The 19,245-nt window shown below is 40.9% G+C and overlaps 2 protein-coding genes across 2 annotated transcripts in view; one reads left to right on the plus strand and one right to left on the minus strand.

Annotated features, from left to right (window-relative positions):
- The window catches only part of npepps (aminopeptidase puromycin sensitive), a 55,188-nt gene extending 41,875 nt beyond the window's left edge, over nucleotides 1-13,313 (minus strand). The window contains exons 1-4 of the mRNA XM_017430489.3: nucleotides 12,949-13,313; nucleotides 7,142-7,226; nucleotides 6,926-7,003; nucleotides 6,672-6,793 (exon numbers count right to left, since the gene is read on the minus strand). Coding sequence (XP_017285978.1) covers nucleotides 6,672-6,793; nucleotides 6,926-7,003; nucleotides 7,142-7,226; nucleotides 12,949-13,251 — 588 coding nt within the window. The 5' untranslated portion in view covers nucleotides 13,252-13,313. The remainder of the gene's footprint in view (nucleotides 1-6,671; nucleotides 6,794-6,925; nucleotides 7,004-7,141; nucleotides 7,227-12,948) is intronic.
- Nucleotides 13,314-14,264: 951 nt separating this feature from the next.
- Nucleotides 14,265-16,520, plus strand: LOC119616878 (general transcription factor II-I repeat domain-containing protein 2-like). The gene has a single exon (XM_037974645.1). It carries the CDS (start codon nucleotides 14,997-14,999, stop codon nucleotides 16,164-16,166), a length of 1,170 nt encoding a protein of 389 aa, XP_037830573.1. The 5' UTR covers nucleotides 14,265-14,996; the 3' UTR covers nucleotides 16,167-16,520.
- The last annotated feature ends 2,725 nt before the right edge of the window (nucleotides 16,521-19,245 follow it).

Raw genomic sequence — 19,245 nt, forward strand, 5'->3', positions numbered from 1 at the left:
AAAGCCACAGTATAAAAGAAACAGTTTTGGTACCCATGTTTCTGTTGATAATGAACATATAGTGCCCTCTCCCAAAAATGAAGTGTCTTGTAGCAAAGAGTTCTTAAACTCTTTGTCCTGTCTGTATTGTGCACGGGTTGGTCATGTATTGGAACAGTGTCGACAATTAGGAAAGAGGCCACATAGGGAAAAATTAGATTTTCTAAAGGATAAGGGTCTATGTTTTGGCTGTCTGAACACAGGACATTTAAGTAAGATCTGTGATAAGCGCATTGCTTGCAAACACTGCAACCAAAAGCATCCCAGCATTTTGCATATTGGACAGAAAGAAAAGGCCCATTGCAAAGAGTTGGATCAGGAACCAAAGGGCTGTAGAATCTCCTCTACTTGTGGTCATACAGGGGCTGGCCAACGCAAGGGTATTCTTCCCATCTTGCCTGTGCAAGTGAAGAGTTCAAAGGGAACTAAGATCATTAAAACTTATGCCTTCTTGGATCCAGGGAGCACAGATACATTCTGCTCTGAAAGGCTTCTTCATGAACTTAACATTCAAGGGCGTAAGGCTCAGATTCATCTTCACACCATGGGACATAGTAAAACAATGACAACCTCCATCATTAAAGGGCTAGAAGTTTCAGAATTAAGCAGTAAACATTTTTATCAGCTTCCCATTGTGTTTACTCAAAAGGAAATGCCAGTCTCCACAGACAACATCATCAGCGAGGAGGAGCTGTCAAAATGGTCTTACCTAAAAGGTATAAAGTTTCCTCGCATACATGCTGGTGTAGACCTACTCATTGGCACAAATGCCTCTAAACTAATGGAACCTTGGGAGGTGGTTAACAGTCAGGGTGAGGGGCCCTATGCAATCAGAAGCTTGCTAGGATGGGTTGTAAATGGTTCAGCAGAAGATTACAGGGATGGTGAAAGTGGCTACCCCTCAGTTCATGTCAACAGAACTACAGTTGACAGGATTGAGGAGCTTTTAACCAGCCAGTACAATTATGACTTTACTGAGAAGTCATTTACAGAGCAAGAGGAAATGTCAAGAGAGGAACAAAAATTCATAGACATAATGGAAAGCTCTGCACAGTTAGAGAATGGACATTATAAATTGAAGTTGCCCTTTAGAAAGGAAGACGTCTTTATGCCAAGCAACATTTCCATAGCTCTGCAGCGCATCCTTGGTTTGAAAAGGATATTTAAAAAAAACAGAAGTTTTCATCAGGAGTACACAAACTTCATGACTAATGCCATTAATAGCGGACATGCAGAAAGGGTTCCACAACATCAACTGACAACAGCAAAAGGCAAAGTGTGGTATATACCACATCATGGTGTATACCATCCACAAAAACATAAGCTGCGGGTGGTGTTTGATTGTGGAGCAGAGTATAAAGGCGTCTCGCTCAATAGTCAGCTTTTACAGGGTCCAAACTTAACTAGCTCATTAGTAGGGGTTTTAGTGAGGTTTCGGCAGGAACATGTGGCGTTAATGGCAGACATAAAATCCATGTTCCATCAGGTTAAGGTATCCGAAGAGCATGTGGACTTTCTACGTTTCATGTGGTGGCCTCAAGGTAATCTAGAACAAGACCTTGAGGAATACCGTATGACTGTCCACTTATTTGGTGCAGTTTCTTCACCTAGCTGTGCTTGTTTTGCTCTCAGAAAAACTGCTGAGGATAACCAGTCTGATTTCTCAGCAGATGTTGTATTAACGGTCAACAAAAACTTTTATATGGATGACCTTTTAAAAAGTTTGCCATCAGAAGAAAGTGCAGTTACCATGGCTAAAGATCTCATATCTATTTGCAGCAGAGGAGGGTTTACTCTAACCCAATGGATTAGTAACAGCCGAAAAGTGCTCCAATGTATCCCAGGGGAGCTTAGGTCCCAGACGCTTTGTGAGCTGAACTTGGACAATGACAAGCTACCTGTGGACAGAGCATTAGGTTTACAATGGTGCACTGAGACAGACAGTTTTAAGTTCAAGCTGAAAATCAAAGAAAAGCCTCCCACCAAAAGAGGTATGTTGTCAATCATCAGTTCCATTTATGATCCGCTAGGATTCCTAGCACCCCTCATACTCCCTGCCAAGCTGCTGTTACAGGAGCTATGCAGGATGAAATGGGGCTGGGATGACCCTATACCTCCAGCCTTTCAAAAAAGGTGGAACAGGTGGCTGAAAGACTTAGAGAAATTAGCTGAGTTCCGCGTCAGTAGATGCATCAAACCTGAAGGCTTTGGGGAAGTGATTAGTGCTCAGTTGCACCATTTCTCTGATGCAAGTGAGAGTGGGTATGGTACGGCTACATATATTAAAATGCAGAACATCAACAAGAGGGTCCATGTATCATTCTTGTTTGGCAAAGCCAGGGTAGCTCCGCTCAAGCCTATTACTATTCCGCGCTTGGAGCTCACAGCTGCTGTTATGGCTGTTAGACTGAATAAGATGCTTCAGGCAGAGATTCAGCTGCCATTAGAAAAGGCCTGCTTTTGGACTGACAGCACATCAGTTTTAAAATACATAAAAAATGAAGACAAAAGGTTTCAAACTTTTGTTGCTAATAGAATAACAACAATAAGGGACAGCACAGAAGTTGAACAGTGGAGACATGTGCCTTCATCATTAAACCCTGCAGATGACGCTTCCCGTGGATTTAAAGTTGACAATCTTTTGAACCAAAAATGGATGGAAAGTCCTGCATTCTTGTGGGAACCTGAAGAGATGTGGCCAAAGTCTCCTATGGATCTCAGTATGACTACTGATGACCCAGAAATAAGGCACACCTTAATCAATGCAACAGTCATCAGCTCGAATGCCACTTCTCAGTTAATAGCATTCTTCTCAGACTGGCAAAAATTAAAGTCAGCAGTTGCTTGGTTCATCAAACTAAAAGGAGTTCTGTTGAAACTAAGTAAAAGGAAAAAGGAATTGCAACTGCCCAATGCAGTTATGACTGAAACACCAATGTTGGAATTGACAAAGGAAATGCAAACCCTCAAAACATCACTGGGAAATCAAAGTCTGTCTCTAGATGATCTCACAGAAGCTGAGATGGCTATAATTTCCTTTTGCCAAAGGGAAAGATTCCCTAATGAGTTTGCTACATTATCATCCTGCAACTCAGAAATACCTAGAAGTAGCCAGATTTACAAACTAAACCCTGTGCTACAGGATGGGCTTCTGCGTGTTGGAGGCCGGCTGAGTAAAGCAGCCATTCCTGAGAACATCAAGCATCCCCTCATTCTGGCAAAAGACCAGCACATCTCCAACCTTATCCTCCGTCATGTCCACTTGCAGCTTGGTCACGGAGGTAGAAATCATGTCCTCTCAGTTGTAAGAAGAAAATTTTGGATAACAAATGGGGTTTCAGCTGTGAAAAAGGTCATAGCGACATGTTTATTCTGCAGGCTATATGGAGGAAAAACTGGTCAACAACAAATGGCAGACTTGCCAGAAGAAAGAGTGGTTCCTGATCTGCCACCATTCACATATGTTGGTGTAGATTATTTTGGGCCTATTGATGTGAAAAGGGGGCGCAGTGTTGTAAAACGCTACGGAGTAGTGTTTACTTGCATGACAAGCAGGGCAGTGCACCTTGAAGTGGCTTACTCTTTGGATACTGACTCGTGCATTAATGCACTGCGGAGATTTATCTCTCGAAGAGGACAAGTTTTACACATGAGATCAGATAATGGCACAAATTTCGTAGGAGCAGAAAGAGAGCTGCGGGAAGCTCTAGCCTCTCTAAATAATGAAAAAATTGAAAAGGCAATGTCTCTCAAAGGAATCAAATGGAGTTTTAACCCCCCATCAGGATCACATTGTGGCGGTGTTTGGGAGCGCCTCATACGAATAATCAAAAAGGTTCTACACTCAGTTCTCCGTCAACAGATGTTGGACGATGAAGGATTTCACACTTTACTTTGTGAAGCTGAGGCAATACTAAATGATCGTCCCATCACAAAGTTATCAGAGGACCCCAATGATCTGGAGGCATTAACACCCAACCACTTGCTCCTCATGAAAGGAAAACCAGCTCTCCCTCCAGGACTTTTTAACAAAAAAGATCTTTATGCTAAAAGAAGGTGGAAACAAATCCAATACATTTCAGATCTCTTTTGGAAACGCTGGATTCGAGAGTATTTACCATTATTACAAGAACGACAAAAATGGATAAAAAAGAAAAGGTGTTTCATACCTGGAGATGTTGTTGTGGTTATGGACTCCACAACACCTCGAGGATCTTGGATGTTAGGGAAAGTTATTAAAACGTTTCCGGATAAAAGGGGTCTGGTGCGTGTGGTTCAACTTCAAACAAAAACAAACGTTATTGAAAGACCTGTAACAAAAATTTGTCTGGTGTGTGAGGCTACAAACTGATAAACTAAATGTGTGATAGAATGATAAATATGTAAACCTGTTTTGCCTCTTATGTATATTTTGTATATAGACATATGTTGACTTATGGCTCCTTTAATGTAAGTTTGGTAATTGCTATGTTGTCTGCCACACGCAATTAGGGGCTTGCTTGTAGGAGCCATTTATCTGTTTCTTGTTTGTTTTTCTCCACTAGGGGGTGTATTTCATTGATGTATTGCTGGGATGGGGTATTTAAGGTCAGGTGTGTTTCTACTCAGGTGTTGCTAATGGTAAGAGGCAAACAGTTTTCTACTGTGCTTATTATGCGAGTTCATGTGGACATTTTGAGTTGATGGAAAAGGACAAAATGAATGGATGCTTTAAAGAAAATAAATGGCTTTACGATTTATAAGCCGACAAGGAAGATCTGCATGGCAAGTTTAATTAAGCGCACGTACAAACAAGACCCACCAGGAAGAACAGCAACCAGTAGCGCAAAATATAGGATTTAGCCGCTACAGCTGGTTTTAATGTTTTAGGCCACAATATTTTTGCAAGTAGTTCAAAGTTTAAACTGATATTGTTGTGAATCTTTGGTGTAAACTTTACCTTCAAGCAAACGCCCCCCAAAAGAATATCAGCATACCCCCTTATGGAAAATATTGCTGCCAGCGCCCCCTGTCATCCTCTCAACGGCCCCCAGGGGGCGGTAACGCCCCTGTTGAGAAACGCTACTCTAGGGGAAGGGGGAAGGATAACCATGGGAAAAGGGATTTACCCTACAACTTAGCATCATCTGTAACAACTGGTGTATTTTATGTTATACAGAGAAAAACTGCTGTAGATGTTTAGTTACTAAACTCCACCAAACCAAGAAAAGGTAACTTTGAGACAGACATTAAGAACTGAACAGTTTGGGGAAAATATCTGAATATTTACATCAAAGTATTTATTTATTTTTTTTCATTTTTTATAGATAAATAATCCAAGTTCAATGATGAACAAGAAAAAAAATCTCATTTTATGAAACTGCATAACTTAAAACTGCATGTGAATGTTTTGCTTGTGGTAAACTAGGGCTGAGCGATAAATCGATTTTATCGATTAATTCGAATTTTCTCTTTATAAAGATTTAATTTTGGGAAAATCAGGATTTTTTTACTCCTCCGAGTGCACTCTTTGGGGTTTCCGTAGTTCGGAGTTCACTTCACCCCGCCCCGCCCGTCCCCCGAGACGCACACGACACGACAATATAGAAGCTACCAAAGAGGATTTACTTCCCAAAAAAGGCACCGTGTCTTCTGTTACCTGGAGCTGGTTCGGTTTTTGCAGCCTCAGACTTAGAGCAACAAACAGCTCGCTGCAAAATCTGTTTGAAGGCTGTTGCTAGCAAAAGCGGGAGTACGACAAACTTGTTTCAACACTTGAAACAGAGGCACTCTGTGGAGTGGGAGAGATGCTACTCTTTGCGACAAACTCAAGCTAGCAGCAGTCCAAAAAGCACCGCCAAAAGTCAAGCTACCTTAGAAGAATTATTTTCAAACTGTGTTCGCTACGACAAGACAAGTGCCCGGTGGAAAGCCATCACAGACGCCGTCACGTTTTATAGCGCAAAAGATATGGTGCCTATTTATACAGTGGAAAAGCCCGGCTTTATTCAACTGCTGAAAACTTTGGATGTCAGGTATGTGCTACCTAGCCGCAAACATTTCACCGAAGTTTCCCTGCCACACCTGTACAACAACACACGTGAAAAGATATCAGGAGAGCTGGAGGATGTGCGTTTTTTTTCCTGCAACAACGGACTTATGGTCCAGTCGAACAATGGAGCCGTATATGAGCTTAACAGACATTTTGTTGACAAAAACTGGGCCAGTCCCAGAAGGGATGATTCAAATATAAGGTTTTGAAAATATTTTCTGTAATTTGTTATTTCTGTTTAAGAAAGCAAAGGAAGGATGAAAATCGATTAAAACCAAAAATCGAATTTGGGATGAAAAAAATCGAGATTTTTATTTTTAAGCCATATCGCCCAGCCCTATGGTAAACACTACAGACCTGCAGTGTGATTGTATCTTGTCATAGCACATTTAAATCCTGCAGACAAATCTAGCTTCTTGAGGAGTCCAATGCCTCAAAAGACTGACCTGGTTTGACTTTGGAATTTAACGTTTCAACGCAAGGAAATAAAAGAAAAAAAACAATAACCAGCAAACATTACAACAAAATGTGGTGCACATTGAGGACAATTCTGAATTTTTAAATTAGGTCCAGGACCAGCACACCCCTTTATACCACTCACCTCGAACTGTGTGACAGCAGCATACCGGACCTCTCCAGCAGGAGTTGTATATTTACTTCTGTAGAATCCTTTCATTTTGTCATTCAGCTCCCCAACAAAGTCAATCTTCAACATGCCAGAGCCTGCAGGGGCACGCAAAGAAAGAACAACAAGGTTTGTTCAACCGAGAGTGGAAAGTCTGCTATTGTTCAGCCGCAGTGATCGTGTTCTGTTGTTTTAAAAAGGGACGACCAACAAGTGATGTTCTTCTGTACCTTTCTGTAGAGCACTTGGAAATGACAGGGTGACTTTCTCATCCTCATTTTGATAGTTGAATCCTGTAGCATTAATTTCTGCAAAGGCAGAAAACAGTGAGGAAGAAAGACAGCTGAGTGCTGCAACACTGACTGACTGCTTTGAAAAATGACACCATTATGGATTTCCAATATGTTGAAACAGAGGTGAAAGGGATGAGAGAAAAACACTCTCACCATCGCCTCCATGTGGTGCAAAGGACGCTGTGATGATGTCGATGTCAGCGCAGTTCATCACAATCTGGTTTGTAGCTTGTGTCACCTGTAAAATATTGACACAAAACAGCTTCACTTTTACTTTGAAAACTAAAACTTTAAATTTGAAAAATGAAGGCTCCAAAAAATACATAACCCTTCCTTGAAAATTAGTTTATATGTTGTCGTCCTTATACATACATATATGTATGTATGTATGTATACGTGTATATATATACAGTACAGACCAAAAGTTTGGACACACCTTCTCATTCAAAGAGTTTTCTTTATTTTCATGACTATGAAAATTGTACATTTACACTGAAGGCATCAAAACTATGAATTAACACATGTGGAACTATATGCTGAACAAAAAAGTGTGAAACAACTGAAAATATGTCTTATATTCTAGGTTCTTCAAAGTAGCCACCTTCTGCTTTGATTACTGCTTTGCACACTCTTGGCATTCTCTTGATGAGCTTCAGACTACCATTTCAGGTAGTCACCTGAAATGGTTTTCACTTCACAGGTGTGCCCTATCAGGTTTAATAAGTGGGATTTCTTGCCTTATAAATGGGGTTGGGACCATCAGTTGTGTTGTGCAGCAGTCAGGTGGATACACAGCTGATAGTCCTACTGAATAGACTGTTAGAATTTGTATTATGGCAAGAAAAAAGCAGCTAAGTAAAGAAAAACGAGTGGCCATCATTATTTCAAGAAATGAAGGTCAGTCAGTCCGAAAAATTGGGAAAACTTTGAAAGTGTCCCCAAGTGCAGTCGGAAAAACCATCAAGCGCTACAAAGAAACTGGCTCACATGAGGACCGCCCCAGGAAAGGAAGACCAAGAGTCACCTCTGCTGCGGACGATAAGTTCATCCAAATCACCAGCCTCAGAAATCGCAGGTTAACAGCAGCTCAGATTAGAGACCAGGTCAATGCCACACAGAGTTCTAGCAGCAGACACATCTCTAGAACAACTGTTAAGAGGAGACTGTGTGAATCAGGTCTTCATGGTAGAATAGCTGCTAGGAAACCACTGCTAAGAACAGGCAACAAGCAGAAGAGACTTGTTTGGGCTAAAGAACACAAGGAGTGGACATTAGACCAGTGGAAATCTGTGCTTTGGTCTGATGAGTCCAAATTTGAGATCTTTGGGTCCAACCACCGTGTCTTTGTGCGACGCAGAAAAGGTGAACGGATGGACTCTACATGCCTGGTTCCCACCATGAAGCATGGTGGAGGAGGTGTGATGGTGTGGGGGTGCTTTGCTGGTGACACTGTTGGGGATTTATTCAAAATTGAAGGCATACTGAACCAGCATGGCTACCACAGCATCTTGCAGCGGCCCGCTATTCCTTCCGGTTTGCGTTTAGTTGGACCATCATTTATTTTTCAACAGGACAATGACCCCAAACACACCTCCAGGCTGTGAAGGGGTATTTGACCAAGAAAGAGAGTGATGGGGTGCTGCGCCAGATGACCTGGCCTCCACAGTCACCGGACCTGAACCCAATTGAGATGGTTTAGGGTGAGCTGGACCGCAGAGTGAAGGCAAAAGGGCCAACAAGTGCTAAGCATCTCTGGGAACTCCTTCAAGACTGTTGGAAGACCATTTCAGGTGACTACCTCTTGAAGCTAATCAAGAGAATGCCAAGAGTGTGCAAAGCAGTAATCAAAGCAGAAGGTGGCTACTTTGAAGAACCTAGAATATAAGATGTATTTTCAGTTGTTTCACACTTTTTTGTTCAGCATATAGTTCCACATGTGTTAATTCATAGTTTTGATGCCTTCAGTGTACAATTTTCATAGTCATGAAAATAAAGAAAACTCTTTGAATGAGAAGGTGTGTCCAAACTTTTGGTCTGTACTGTGTATATATATATATATATATATATATATACTAAAAACAAAATGTTGCCTCTTGACTAAGTTTTGGCCCTTGGCCCCTGCTGAAACTGAGCTGGAACTTCTTGGGTTCGAAAGTCACACAGCTTTAATAAGAAGTCAGTGGGTCATGAAGCTCTAAGGTCCAAAAAGACTCATGAGAAATTAGACAGGAGAGATAGCAGTCAGCTGAGTTTGCAGGAAAAGTTTTTTCTAAAAAATATTGTTAAAATCTCATCCCATCTTGTGACATGAGTGTCCCATTACACCCTTAGTCACCAGTTTTGGCACTGATGCGAGGTTATACTTTCCATGTCATAAATAGTTATTAAATGTACAGTGCCTTTAAAAAGTATTTACTCCCTTGGATGTTTTATCCTTTTATTGCTGTCATAAATCAATCATGGCCAATATAAATTGACAATTCACACAAAAAAAACCCTCTTTAATGTCAAAGTTAAATCAACTTTCAATACCAACTAGTGCTGGGCGATATGGAAAAAATCCTATATCACGATATGGATAATTTTATATCACGATAAAGATATATATCACGATATACCCTAATTACGTACGTTGTCAGTTATTCTCTGAAAAACATGAAAAGATAATCTCATTTCTTACTTTTTTCAAGCTTTATTTCGAAGTGACATTTAACTGAACTTTCACAAAAGAGATTTGCTGCATTTTAGGGCAGCAATATATATGTATCTGTTACAACGTAACAGTATCAAATGGCAACAGACTCCATGATCTTCGGCCGGCTATAGTTTCACTTTTCACAACTTTCCCGGCTCTTTTACAACTTGCTTGACCTTGCACTTTTTGGATTGTTAAATATTCTTTTTTGTGTTTCTTATATAAGTGATAGAAGAGGTTTGTTGTGTTGGTGTCAGATGAGAAATCCGTCCAATAGCAGAGTTAGCATTAGCATTAGCAGAGTTAGCATATGACCTTTTTTTGCTCCGTGTCGGACTTCTTGAACCAAATCACAGACGTCCCCCTCGTTTTGGTAAAAGTCTTTATTCTTGGGCTGCCTGCTAGCTGTCTCTACTTGTTGTGACCCCGGGTTTGATACTTCATGCGTCTCCATCTTTCAGCACTTATGACTTAAATGCCGACACATACGGTGGGTCACGCCGGGCCGCACAGAAAGCCGCTGCCATAAAGCATGTCGCATTTTCTTATTATTTATCACTTATATAAACTGAATGTATGCAAAGTGACAACACTAATACATTTGTCGTAGCCTACGTTATGAAATATTTACATGAATCATTGATACAATTATGATAGAATTGATAGAGACGATAGAAGAAAATAAATCATGATAGACACTTTTCTATCGTCTCCATGATATGTATCGTTATATTGCCCAGCACTAATACCAACCAAATAAAATTATGTCATGTAAAATAAGTGACAGCATAAATTTTAACCCCCTTCACATCAGTATTTAGTACAAGCACCTTTACTGACTGTGAGGATAAGTTTCACTCAGTCTTCCACATCTGGACACTAAAATTTTACTCTTCTTTCCAAAGCTGCTCAGGCTATGTCAGGTTGGGTGGGGATCAGGGATGAACAGCCCTTTTTAAGTCGAGCCACAAATTGATTTAACCACTCCAGAACATTGACCTTGTTGTCTTTAAACAATTTCTGTGTAGTTTTGGCTGGATGCTTCGGGTCGTTTATCTTGCTGGAAAATAAATCTTCTCCCAAGCTGTAGTTCTTTTTGACAGCGACAGACTGACCTCCAGGATTTCCCAATACCTTGCAGCATTCATTTTAACCTTTATATCTACAAGCCTCCTAAAGCTGGCTGCTGAGAAGCAACCCCGTAGCATGATGCTACCACCACCCTGCTTCACAGTGGGAATGGTGACTTTGTGGTGATCTGCAACATCTGCAAACACAGTGTCTTGTCTGATGGCCATAAAGCTCAAATTTGGTTCCATCAGACCACAGAACGTTCTTCCACTTGACCATGGAGTCTTCCGCATGTCATCTGGTTTTCTTCAACAGTCTTCATCTTCACCACTCTCTCATAAATCTCAGACTGATGAAGAACCAGGACAACAGTTGTTGTAGCCCAGTCTCGCCCATCTCACCTGCTGAAGCTTGGACCTCCTTCAGAGAGCTCCCAGGTGTCTTGGTGCTCTCTCTCACTGTCCGCCTTCTTCAGGGTCACTCAGTTTGTGAGGATGGCCTGCTCTTCGTAGATTTACATGTTCCATATTCCTTCCAGTTCCTGATGATGGATTTAACAGAACTCCTGGGGATGTTTAGGGTCCTGAAAACCCTTTTGTATCCATCCCCTGACTTGTACTTCTCAATAATCTTTTCTCTGAGTTGAACTAAGACAGTCACTTTAAAAGTAGCAAATATTTATGAAGCAACTTATTTTACATTACATATTTATATTTAACTGGCATTACGCTTTAGAAATCAGTTTTCACTTTGGCACTTTTTTCTTATTTTTTAAATTTAGTCAAAAATGCCAATTTATATAGCCCATGACTGAGTTATGATAAAGCATAAAACATCCAAGGGGATGAATGCTTTTTATAGGCTCAGTACATTTATGAACAATAACTAAAATCCTAGAGATTTACTACAAACAATGGTGCAGTTCAACGATAGTCTTGAAACAATTTGACAGAAATTAAACATCATTTTCAATGTGAAGTTACTTTAATCATTTAAACCAGGGGTCTCCAATCCTGGTCCTCGAGGGCCACTATCCTGCATGTTTTCCTTGTTTCCCTGCTCCAACACACCTGATTCAGTGGTTAAATGACCTCTTCATGTTCTGCAGAAGCCTGTTAATCACCCACTGATTCAAATCAGGTGTGTTGGAGCAGAGAGACAAGGAATAGTATAGTGGCCCTCAAGGACCAGGATTGGAGACCACTGATTTAAATGCTCTTTTAAAAATAATAACTATTTTCTGATTTTGAAATATTTACAAAATAATTTATAATCATTAGTTAATAAAGAAAGTAGTTACTTATTCCTGTTTGATACTGAGCACCTTCAATAAAATACACTTTGCAAATATAAACTTTTGTATTTTAAAGTGATGTGGTGGGTCTTAACTCATCCACTGTGTATGGGCTAAAAACACCTGTAGATTTGTAGTCTTATAATATTTAACACTAAAGTCTGTGCTAAAAGAGAATTTTTTAATTTCACAACTAAGCCACAAATCAGCTCTCTCTGTTTGCAAGGACGACAGAAAGCTACATTAGCCAAAATGATAATCAAAAGAGACTAAGTGCTCAGTCAGAGTCAGGACTTCCGTGTGAAAAAATAACTTCACATTTATCAAAACAACAAACTGTCAAAAAAAAGTTGCGTTAGAAAGGCAGGTGGGAGGGGGCGACACGACGGTGCCATGATTTAGCAAACACTAGTCAGCGTTAGCAAGTTGCTTCTTGGTTTGTTAAGAGCACAAGCTATTACTTTTCTATGAACCTTTAGCTGGTTAAGGTTGCTGGCATACGCCGAACTGCTCTCTAACAGGTTAAGCGTTTTGCCAGACGCTGATAACATGGTTAATGTACGCGATGACTTCAGACTTCAGACAGCTAGCTAGGCTATCATAAAAGTGCAAGTCTGAATTGTTGTGCTAGCTAACTGAGGCTAGCATGCAGCTGGTCACTGAAATACGCAGCCTGTTCTAGTATGAATTATGGGACTCCTGGCCAGCGGGAACTCCTCGGAAAGCTGAGCTACCAAGCAACGTCTTGCTAACGTTCACGCGAGCGAGGCTCGAGGCTGACAGTTTTAAACTGGCTAGCAACTCATAATGTTAGCTATTCAGATTACATAACAAAATCCCTGCCTTGCAGGCACAGACAACCTTATCCCCACAAAGCCAGGCCCCCCTGTTACAACCTACCTCCACTATTGCCTCCAGCTTGCCCTCGAAAGTGAAGTCGATCAGATCTGGCTTCAGACATAACCCATAGTTGACGGGGTAAACGTCAGTAGGTAACCGTACGAAGGGCCTTCTTTCAGGCATGGTTCCTGTATTTTGGCCGCTTGCGCTACCGAAAACAGTACTGTATGAAACACTGGTTATTCCTCTAAGTTGTATTAGCACGGAGCTGCGCACAATGGGCTTCGATAGTGTGGATGGGCAGCAGGTAGTGAGTCTGTGCACGAATGACAGCGAAACCGTGCGGCCCAGGAACAGGAACATGAACAGGAACCCTCTCAGCACTGCAAGCTACACTTCTCTCTCTTACCGAGCCCAAACAAGTTCACTTAATCAGCGTCGACCTAAACACATGTGACGTCATCACGTACGTGCCGGACGTGTGTGGGAATAACAGCGTAATGACCAATGACTTATATGGTCATTGGTAATGACCATGCTGTGGAAATGCATGCTTCCTTATTATTTGTTTGTTTATGTTTGTTTATTTAAAGTTTTTTTGCAGTCTAGCTACTTGTGCATACTTTGTGATATTTTAGCCCACTGAACATTTTAACTTTATTTACAAACATGTTCAGTGTTGAACATGAAGAACCCTGAAGTCCATTCATGGCCAGAACCAAGCAGACTGCCTGTAAATCCACCGGAGGTAAAGCTCCCAGGAAGCAGCTGAAAACCAAAGCCACCCACTGGAGCGCCTCGACTACCAGCCGAGTGAAGAAGCCTCACCTCTACAGGATTTGTACCAAGGCTCTCAGGGAGATCCACTACTACCAGAAGTCCACCGAGCTGCTCATCCAGAAGCTATCCTTCCAGTACCTGGTCCGGGAGATCGCCCAAGAGTTCAAGACCAACCTGCGCTTCAAGAGCTCGGCCGTCATTGCTCCACAGGAGGCCAGCGAGGCTCACCTGGTGGGGCTCTTTGAGGACACCAGGATCAAGGACACATCGGGATAGACCACTATAAGAGATCCTTCCTGCCCACTGCCATCAGCAACTATAACAACTCTTTAACGAAACCAGGATAATGAGCTACAACAACATTTAATTTCCCTTTGGGATTAATAAAGTATTTTTGAATTGAATTGAATTGAATTGAATTGAATGTTCCCTATAGAACAAACCTGGGCATTGTACGGCCCCAGGGCCGCATACGGCCCTTTGATTGACTCTGACCGGCCCGTGTAACATTAATTGGAAATTACAATATAAACATATTTTCTTATTTTACCTGATGCATGGACTGAAGCTGCATTGCTTTTATTTTGAAGTTGTTTTTTATTTACGTACATGATGACGCAAAACGTATATTGAGGCATGGGCGTGATTTGATCGTTGTCACTAGCAAGTCACAAGACGACTTTAGCCCTCAGAAATGTCTGCTCGTGCTAAAAAAAGAAAGGTAGATGCCGAATGCAGGGTTTTCAACAAAAATTGGACTGCTAAGTATTTATTTACTGAAGTGAGAGGTAAAGCCGTGTTTAGTTTGCGGGGAGCAGATCGCCGTGTTTAAGGACTACAATTTGAGTCGGCACTACGAGACGAAACACGGGGAGAAATTCAAGAACGTGACTGATGCTGAAAGGGCGCGGACATCGGAAGCTTTGCTAGCTAAACTGCAAAAGCAGCAAGGCTTTTTTACCAAGCTTCACACATCCAGGGATGCAGCAACCAAGACCAGCTTTGTGATAGCTCACAAAATCGCTAAAACCAGTAAGCCATTCTCGGAGGGGGAGTTTATCAAAGAGTGCTTGGTGGACTCTGCAGTTTTAATATGCCCTGAAAAAAAAGAAGAATTTGAGAAAGTCCCGCTCTCCAGGCGAACCGTGACGAGAAGGGTCGAGGACATATCGTGCAATCTGGAGCTTCAGCTGCAACGTGAAGTGGCAAGTTTTGACTTTTTCTCCTTGGCTTTGGATGAAAGCTGTGATGTCCGTGACACAGCCCAGTTACTTGTATTTGTCCGCGGGATAACGCCGGACTTCAAGATTACGGAGGAGCTGGCAGCAATGCGGTCGATGAAAGGGACAACTACAGGGAGCGATCTCTTCATGGAGGTGAATGCGTGCATGGACACACTGGGACTGAAATGGGACAGACTGGCAGGTGTCACAACGGACGGTTGTCCAAATCTTACAGGGAAAAATGTGGGACTTTTAAAACGTATGCAAGATAAAGTGGCTGAAATCGACACAGATCAGGAATTAATTTTTTTGCATTGTATTATACACCAACATGTGTTGTGCAAGTCAGTGCTAAAAATGAACCATGTTATTAATGTTGTTACTAACATAGTAAACTTCATCAGGGCACGGACATTGAATCACAGACAGTTTGTCACACTTTTGGAGGACCATGAGTCTGAGCATAGTGACATCAGCTACCACACACCTGTCAGATGGCTCAGCCTGGGCAAAGTGCTAAAAAGAGTTTGGGACCTGAAAACAGAGATTCGAGAGTTTTGTGAGATGAAAGGCAAAGACATCCCAGAGCTCTCAGATGAGGACTGGATGGCAGATTTTGCATTTGCTGTTGATGTGACCGCACTGATGAATGACCTGAATACCAAACTGCAAGGCAGGGGCCTTTTTGTTCATGAAATGCACACCCTGGTGAAGGCTTTCATGAAAAAGATGCTGTTTCTTTCAAGCCAACTGGAGAGCAACAATCTCACTCACATGCAAACCCTGAAAGAAGTCACACCATCAGCCGATCACCTCCGCAGGTACTCATCCATGTTAGGAGCATTGCATTGTGAGTTTTCAAGGAGATTTGAAGATCTCAGAACAATCGAGGATGAAATGCACATGATTTCCTCTCCCTTTACCTGCGGTGTGGATAATGCACCCAGTGATGTTCAGCTGGAACTCATTGACCTGCAGTCTGATGCAGTACTGGCAGAGCTCTTTAAATCAGGATCTCTGCTGGATTTCTACTCTTCTCTCAAGGAGGAGAACTTTCCAAACATGAAGAGACATGCTCAGAAGATGTTGGTTCTCTTTGGCTCTACCTACATATGTGAACAAACATTTTCAATGATGAAGTTCACGAAATCCAGGTACAGATCATCTCTCACTGACGATCATCTGTCAGCTGTGCTTCGCATCTCCACCTCAGACATTCAACCTGATTTTGATGCACTCGTTAAAGCCCAGCAGAGACTAGATTTCTCTCACTGAACAAGAAAAAATAACTTAAAAATGTAAAAAGTTTTAAATGGTTGAGTTGTGCATGAATTTAATTGTATTGTGGTTATTTTTATTTGCATGTTTAGTGTGTTTTTATGATGCCGTTTTAGTGATTTATTGCCTTTCCCATTGTTTTGTGAAATTCGCTTGAATAAATTACATTTTTTGGAAGGCAACCTCATGTTTTCATTGCTTAATTATAACATATACTCTTACCAGCTTGTCAAAACAATGCTATTTGCTGCTTTTTACAAAGAAGTACAGTTAATATTATGCAGAATTGAGATCAGCCTTTTGGCCGGCCCTCCACAATATTTTCTGTTTCTCATGTGGCCCCATGGAAAAAATAATTGCCCACCCCTGCTATAGAAGGGATGTCTTCAATTCCTTCTAAAGCATTGTGCTGCTTTTTTAACTGCCGTTCTGCTACTTTTAACTACCCTTTTCCTTTTTTAGCTCTTAGCTGGCTTTTTGTATGGTTTTGTTACTTTTACATACTATTCTGCTACTTCTATCTTTTTTGCTTGTCTTTTGCTACTTTTACCTTCTTGCTAGCATTTTGCTATATCAGCTTTTAGCTAGCCTTTTGCTACTTTAGCTAGTCTTTTTTACTTTAGCTTTTAGCTAGTGTTCGTCTTCTTAGTTTTTAGCTAGTATTGTTATTTTTCTAGCTTTAATAAATTTCATCAGTCATTCAGCACTCAACATTCAGGCTGCAGTTTTGCAGAAACTGCAAGTTCTCTAGTTTATTTATTTATTGGAAAGGAAAACTAAGACAGATTATGTGTACACAAAATGACACATACCACCCCAACTATCTAAAACTTACAAAGATTACCCTCATTTATATTGCATTATTTATATTCTGTCAGACATATGTCAATACAAAAGTAAGCAAGAAAACCTAGTAAACCCTCAAAGCATTTGACAAGATATTGCAATGGAAACTATTCAGTGTCCTGGATACGTTTACTAACTGTAGTCTTTTTATTATTTTGAGGAGGGTGAATCTTTTCTTTTTTCTTAGTATTCTGATGGCTGTAATAAAAATAGGAAATGTAGTTGAACTCACAAACTCACATTGTACAGTTCCTCCAGGATTTCGCAGGCATTTTTTGTGATTGTTGCGGGCTAAAATGCCTGATTTTGCGGAGCATTTTCCTAAAAGTTGCGATTTTTATTTTATACTAAAATCAATAAAAAACCATAAAGTTTAATAAATAAACCAAAAATACTTCCTAGTTTTGTAAGATAATTGCCAACAAACATTGACACTATCAAAAGGTGCTTTATTTGAGAACTTTGATAGCTTATAAACTGACATTCATGACCATTTCTGGACTGTCCCTTGTCTGCAGCTCTCCTCACATGTTTTGCAGACACAAAGTGTTTGTCGATGCGTTTATGTTCAATGATTACACTGCAGGACAAGCAAAACAGCTTCCCCCCACTCTCGTGCAGCTGGGTAGAAAACTGATTTGCGACCGCAGTGAAGTTACTTTTAAGTTGGATATTGGATATTCGCGCTCTGCGGAGTTAGTGGCGTCTAGCTCACAGCTGACCCGAAACAGGAACGCTAATGTCGGCCAGCCGTTCTCTGCCGGACCCTTCACTCAAGCGCAGTGGTTCACTTAGGGAACGGCTGGCTGACATTCGGGTCAGCCGTGAGCTAGACGCCGCTAACTCCGCGGAGCGCGAATATCCAATATCCAACTTAAAACTAACTTCACTGCTGTGTTTTTCGTGGTCCTTTGCTGAAATCTTTGTGGGCAAATGTTAAGCATTAGCGCACATTTTGGCTTCAGTCGCTGCTCCTGCATGCTCCTGGTATTCTGATGTTAACAGGATGTGATGTCACATCTCTTTTTGGTTAGTTGCGGGAAAGTTGCGTTGTTTTGGACCAAGTTGCAAAAAGTTGCGATTTTGCGGGGTTTGCTTGATTTTGAGTTAATAGTTGCGATCGCAACATCGCGAAATCCTGGAGTATGGGGTTCCATTAGTGCCAAATATATGTTTATGTGTCTATGTAAGGCGTGTATGCAGCATGCTATGTATATGTAAGGTGATATTTAAGGTGATATGTTAAGTGATATGTGAGGTGATATGTAAGGTGATATTTAAGGTGATATGTTAAGTGATATGTGAGGTGATATGTTAGGTGTGTATGTATAGTAACATGCCTATATACTGTGCTGTGTCTATGTTCCGCACATATCATTATGTCACTTAACATATACACCTAACATATCACTTAACATATATACCTAACATATCACTTAACATATACACCTAACATATCACCTTACATATCACCTTACATATACACCTAACATATCACCTTACATATCACCTTACATATACACCTAACATATCACTTAACATATCACCTTACACACGACCTTTCATATCACCTTACATATCATTTAACATATACATAGCATGCTACATACACGCCTTACATAGACACATAAACATATTTTTGGCACAAATGGAACCCCATACTGGAGGGTCTGATTGTAGAGCCTCATTCTTTCTCTGCATTTAGTCTCTTCTGCCCTATTCTGTCACAGCAGCGCCCTCTAGCGAGAAAAAGTAACAACAACATAAGAACAAATGCATTCACTATGTAAACCTGATAACACAGCACTTATTTAAATGCTCGTATATAATCACCTGTTGTCACACTTGTAACTGCAAAAGCTGATGTGAAACATCTCACCCCACTTTTCCCTTCTTGTCCAGACCAAGATTATCCCTCCTGCAGTGGGCATTGTTACAGATTGTTTGCTGCTGTGTTCTAATTTCCCTCAATCTCAGCCACTTTGTGTTTTATACCAACAAAGAATCTACATAAATCTTTATTAGCTGTGTTTTATGGGGTTCCATTAGTGCCAAAAATATGTTTATGTGTCTATGTAAGACGTGTATGTAGCATGCTATGTATATGTTAGGTGATATGTAAGGTGATATGTAAGGTGATATGTTAAGTGATATGTTAGGTGTATATGTTAGGTGTATATGTAAAGTGATATGTAAGGTGATATGTTAGGTGCATATGTTAGGTGATATG

The sequence above is a fragment of the Kryptolebias marmoratus genome, linkage group LG3, assembly GCF_001649575.2.
Source record: "Kryptolebias marmoratus isolate JLee-2015 linkage group LG3, ASM164957v2, whole genome shotgun sequence".
Lineage (NCBI taxonomy): Eukaryota > Metazoa > Chordata > Actinopteri > Cyprinodontiformes > Rivulidae > Kryptolebias > Kryptolebias marmoratus.